This window comes from Euprymna scolopes, chromosome 2 (assembly GCF_053919585.1).
Source record: "Euprymna scolopes isolate OS-2025 chromosome 2, ASM5391958v1, whole genome shotgun sequence".
Taxonomy (NCBI): Eukaryota; Metazoa; Mollusca; class Cephalopoda; order Sepiida; family Sepiolidae; genus Euprymna; species Euprymna scolopes.
This window is the reverse complement of record NC_136483.1, coordinates 189693677-189698964: the sequence shown is the minus strand read 5'-3', so window position 1 is coordinate 189698964 and position 5288 is coordinate 189693677. Positions and strand designations below refer to the sequence as shown.

Genomic DNA, 5288 nt, shown 5'->3' with positions numbered 1-5288 from the left:
CTTCCCCTCTTCTGATGAGAGGAAAATTGTTTCGAAATGCCATAGCATAAATAGGTTTTTTAAATTTTCCCCTGAACTTTTCCTTATTTTTCTGATATAATGATGACATCATGAAGTTATATATATTTAAACCTTATCTTTAATTACATAATATTGTTGCTTGCTTCTCTTAATAGTGTTTAGTTATTCTTATCTTAGTAAGTTTTCCTTTATTAAAAATTTACTCTTTGATAACTTAATTTTATATATATATATATATATATATATATATATATATATATATATATATATATATGTGTGTGTGTGTGTGTGTGTGTCCGTGTATATGTATATATACATATATTTAAACAGACATTGTTGAAGATACCAGAAACTTCTGTTTTTAATACTTTTTTTATTTTTTCAAATTTCTTTTGTTATCTTTTTTATATATACAATGAAAGTATAGATGTATGATCCAAGCATTTTTCTTCTAAAAGTGTCCGCAATTTTTAACTGCTAACTCTTCATGTACTCATTTACACATCTTCAGGATTTTGTGCCAGTGTCTCGCTGGGAATTATGGGTAGATATATTTAAACTGTAGTTGAGTTGCGGCCAACTACCTCTTTAATTCGTTTAAACAGCCAAACATTAGTCAACTCGAAACGAATAAAAAATCCCCACCGACCCCTGTGTATGCGATCTTCTAAAAGCTGAATCCATTAAAAAACCGACAAACAAAATTCTAACTCGATATTAACCCCAGCCTTAACAAAAGACGCTCTAGAACTCCACAACCACCTCAAAATCACGATTTAAAAGCCGACAAAACAGATATATTTGTAGTATTAAATAAATCCAACTACCATAAAAAACTTCAGACCATCCTCGACGACCGCACAAAATACAAAGAAAATCAACAACAACCCAACAAACGCAATAAAAACGCAAATCAACAGATTCATCACTGCCAACAATGTTCAATTCGGGAATCACAAACTTCCGAAAATCATCGGTTACTACAAACCCGGATACCTATATGGAACCGTCAAAATCAATAAACCCAATTCTCCTCTCGACCTATCATTTCACAAGTCATCACCCCAATCTATTCACTAACAAAAGTCCTACATGACACCATCAGCCCATACCTACCCAGGAAATATAGTGCAAAATCCACAGAAGAACTCCTACAAATCCTTAAGTCTAAACAACCCGACAACAAAATTATCGCCTTCTTTTGATGTTGAAAGCTTATTTACAAATGTTCCTGTCAAAAACATTGAGATAATCTTTGACAACACATACAAAAACCTATCACTCCCTATCCCTAAAATTAACGACCGGAGTACCCTTCAAGGACCACAAGGTCTGACCCACCGGGGCACCCTTCAAGGACCACAAGGGAAATATCCACACCAAAATATATGGCGTATCCATGGTTTCCGTCATTGGACCCATCTATACTGAGTTCTATATGGGTCACATCGAAAATCTTATACTCAACAACACTAATAAACCCTCCATTTATGTAAGGTATGTAGACAATATCCTCCTCCTTGCTAATAACAACCAACAAACTCTTACACTTCTCCAAGACAACGCTGTAATCAAATTTACTGTAGAATTTAGTTAAGTTAATAACAACATTCAATTTCTCGACGTCCTTATTGACACTTCCAATAACACTTTTAACTTTTTAAACTACAACAACCTACCTGCTATAATTCTTGTCTTCTAAATTTCAAGAGCGAATGCCCCCACCGTTAAAAAATGACCATCATCAAAACCTTCTTAACCGAGTAAAACTTATCTCCTCGAACAAAAATTATTACTCATCGAACTAAAATATATTAAAAAAGTCCTCATCAACAACGGATTCCGAAATTATATTGTTGGCTAACACATAACCTCCACGTTCCAAAAGTTAAACAGCACCTCCACTAACAGTAATAACACATCATATCTCAAATACAATCAACCTATTAAAATAATAATAAAATGCATCCAGGCTTTAAGTTAGAAGAAATCGTTATAAAAACACCATCGATAGATACATCCTCTCTGTTGACAACAATAACATTAGATTCATCATTTACTATAAAAAAATAAACTCCAAACTTAGTCATTAAAATCAATAGTTTTCCTCTTCTAAAGCAACTTGAACGCACCAAGGTCATCTATCAGTTTAAATTCGCCTTAGGAGAATGTAACTCCTATAATCACAATGCAACAAAAGTTACGTCGGACATACCAATACCACATTATCCCGTCGCCTTACCTGCCATAATGTTGAATCTAGTCCCATTTTCTCACACTTTCATAAAATATATCACTACCCCCCTAAAATTTTAGAGAAATTTTAATCAACAACACAAAAATACTACACCACAAAATTCTAAAAAAGCTACAAAACTTTGGAGCTATTTATATAAAAATGCAAAAACATACCCTTAATCGGGTCGCATTCCAGAATAGTACCAACACACTTAAATGCCTTGGATAACTATCCCCTCACAACAAACCCGTTCCTGTCACTATCCCTAAGACTGGCACGGTCTCCCGTTCCCCATGATACTTACACCCCCCACTACCGCCAGCAGACCCACTGACCATCACCGCACCTTCGCCCGCAACCAAACTACTATTTAAATAAATCTACACAAATTTCTGAAGATGTGGCATTTGATTTGAGAGGAAAAAATGCTTGGACCATACATCCATACCTTCGACGCATATACAAAAAAAGATAATAAGAAAAATTGAAAATATAAAGAAGGCATTACAAAACAGAAACTTTCTGTTCTCTTTAACGATGTCTGCTGTAATAAAAAATACATAATTCAAGTACACACACACACACACACACACACACACACACACACACACACACACACACACACACATATATATATATATATATATATATATATATATATATTCTGTTTTTTTTTTTTTAGATCCAGCCAATGGTGTTGCTTTTGACTGGGCTAAAATGAGGTTGACTACCAAGTACTCATATCTGATCGAACTTCGACCTACTGTCGGGGACTCTTATGGCTTCATCGCCCCGAAAACTCAGATCAAACCGAGCGCTTTAGAACTTCTTGCTGGTCTACAAACTTTTGCGAACGGATTTTCGTAATCGGCCATTTTTGATTAGACTTAACGAAAACGAACATACGTATGTCCGGCATATGTAAATGTATTTATGTGGAATAAACAAAGATCTAATCTTAATACTAATAATAACTGCTAATAATGAAGAAAAATAAGATTAATCACATTCTGTCTATGTTTTTATATATGAAACAAACGGAGGAGGGTTAATCTTATTATTGGCGATGAAAAAAATAAAAAATAATAATAGACACAAGTAAATATTTCCTTTTTTATGATTTTGTAATTTAAATGAAAATTGATCTGCGGCCACAAATGTATCTTATTTTCAGATTCAAAAGAGAAAGGGGGGATTAGTTTATTTTTTTAAAACTTATCTCGTGTATTTGATATTTAACCAGGTTTTATATGAGTTTTACTTAAATTAGTATTTTTGGAATTAAAAAAAATTAATTAATACTACTAGTAGTTTTTTTAGATTTGAATATTCCATTAATCAAAAATATGAAATGCAATTTTCAATTACAAATTCTAATCGACTAACGTAATTAGTCATGTTTATGCTTCGGATATCTTGAGATAGCGTTTGATAATTTGCATTTTATATGGTTAATTCAAACTACATCCACCAAATCCTTATCCTAACTCTTACAAGTAAAAGGTGTTAGTTTATTTGAAGGTCCACCGAAAAACTAAGTCTAAATTATTTTTTTAATATAATAAGAATATCCGTTAACTGATGTAAAAAAGATAAATTTGTTTATTTAAATTAAAAAAAATATGCCTTTGATAATTTCGAGTTGTTACTCTTTTTCTAAAAAGGAAAACAAACCAAAAGTATATTATAAAAACGGAGCAGGAACATGAATTTAGTCCAGCTTACAAGCATAAACTAAGAGAGGGATATAGCGAATATATTACAATTTACTGATTTATTTTTTATATTATTAGGGCTTTTTTGTTGCTTAAAGTTTGAATATTCATTCTTTTTTTACATAGGAGTCACTTCTTATCAAGGCCCGGAGACCACTCGAGGATAAGAGCTATAGAGTGTACAGTAGTCAATGGGATAATATCGTAGTAATCGTTAGTAATAGAAATTTGATAAATTGGATTACTTAAGGGGGCGGTTCATCAAGAATTTGTTTATGTTGGACTTGAAGACAAACAAGTTGTAATCAGCTGGAAAGCAGGCAAATAGTAGAGAGTTCCATAGGCGTGCAGTTCTAAGAAAGAAGCTTTGTTCATGGAATCTACGTTTTGATTTAGGCACAGTAAAAAAGTGGGAAATTATTGACAGTTGTTTCAGCTAGACGAGTGTTTTTCGTGAAAGATTGGTGAGGGAAAACCAGAGATTAGAGCACAGACGATCACTTGCCATGGAAATAACGATAAAACAAAGACAGACTCGCAACGTCTCTTCTGTGGGAAAGAGGTTGCAGGGAAGAGAAAAGGACATCCCCCAATATGCTACGAAGTCTATTTTGAACTCTGTCAAGGCAGGATAAGCTGCTCCTAGCAGCTCCTGCCCAAATGTGGCAACAGTACTCCACCCTTAGACATAACTTTTATATACATAAAGAATTGCATCAGCACTGAGATATCTACTGGAGTGGTAGAAAGATCCCACCATTTTTCCAGCGATCTTGGCAACAGATTTGATGTACGTATTCCATTACAGATCAGGAGTAAAGGTCAAGCCAAGAAGCTTGTGAAAACATGGAGCCTCCTTAAGACAATCGCCATCGATTTCAATTGATGCCAGATTGGGATCAGAGCGTCGATGATGTAAAGATAGGAGCTTGGTTTTAGGTGCATATAAAGTAACCAGCCACCTCTTTCCCCATTAATGTTACAATTCTTATAATTAATAATTTTAATTATTTTTATATATGTCTTATTGTTATGAAATATAAATTCATACACGTGGGAAATACTAGCTTTTATTTTTCTTGTTTTGAACGTATCATCTCCGAAATGCCAAATTAATGATACTTTTTTTTATACAATGATAGATAAGGTAATCGATAAAGAAACCAAATTAACCTGTTAGATACTATGTTAAAACGGTTTGTTCGTAAAACATTCACAAAAAATACACACCTAAAACAACCAACAACTTCCAGCACTATCTATCTGTGCCTAAAACTAAACGAAACTTCCACAAGCAGAGTTTTTTCCTTGAA

At 33.4% G+C, this 5288-nt stretch overlaps 1 protein-coding gene across 1 annotated transcript in view; it reads left to right on the top strand.

Annotated features, from left to right (window-relative positions):
- LOC145299761 (carboxypeptidase A2-like) overlaps positions 1-3358 on the top strand; it is a 57002-nt gene extending 53644 nt beyond the window's left edge. Inside the window, exon 12 of the mRNA XM_080144430.1 lies at positions 2943-3358. Coding sequence (XP_080000556.1) covers positions 2943-3127 — 185 coding nt within the window. The 3' untranslated portion in view covers positions 3128-3358. The remainder of the gene's footprint in view (positions 1-2942) is intronic.
- The last annotated feature ends 1930 nt before the right edge of the window (positions 3359-5288 follow it).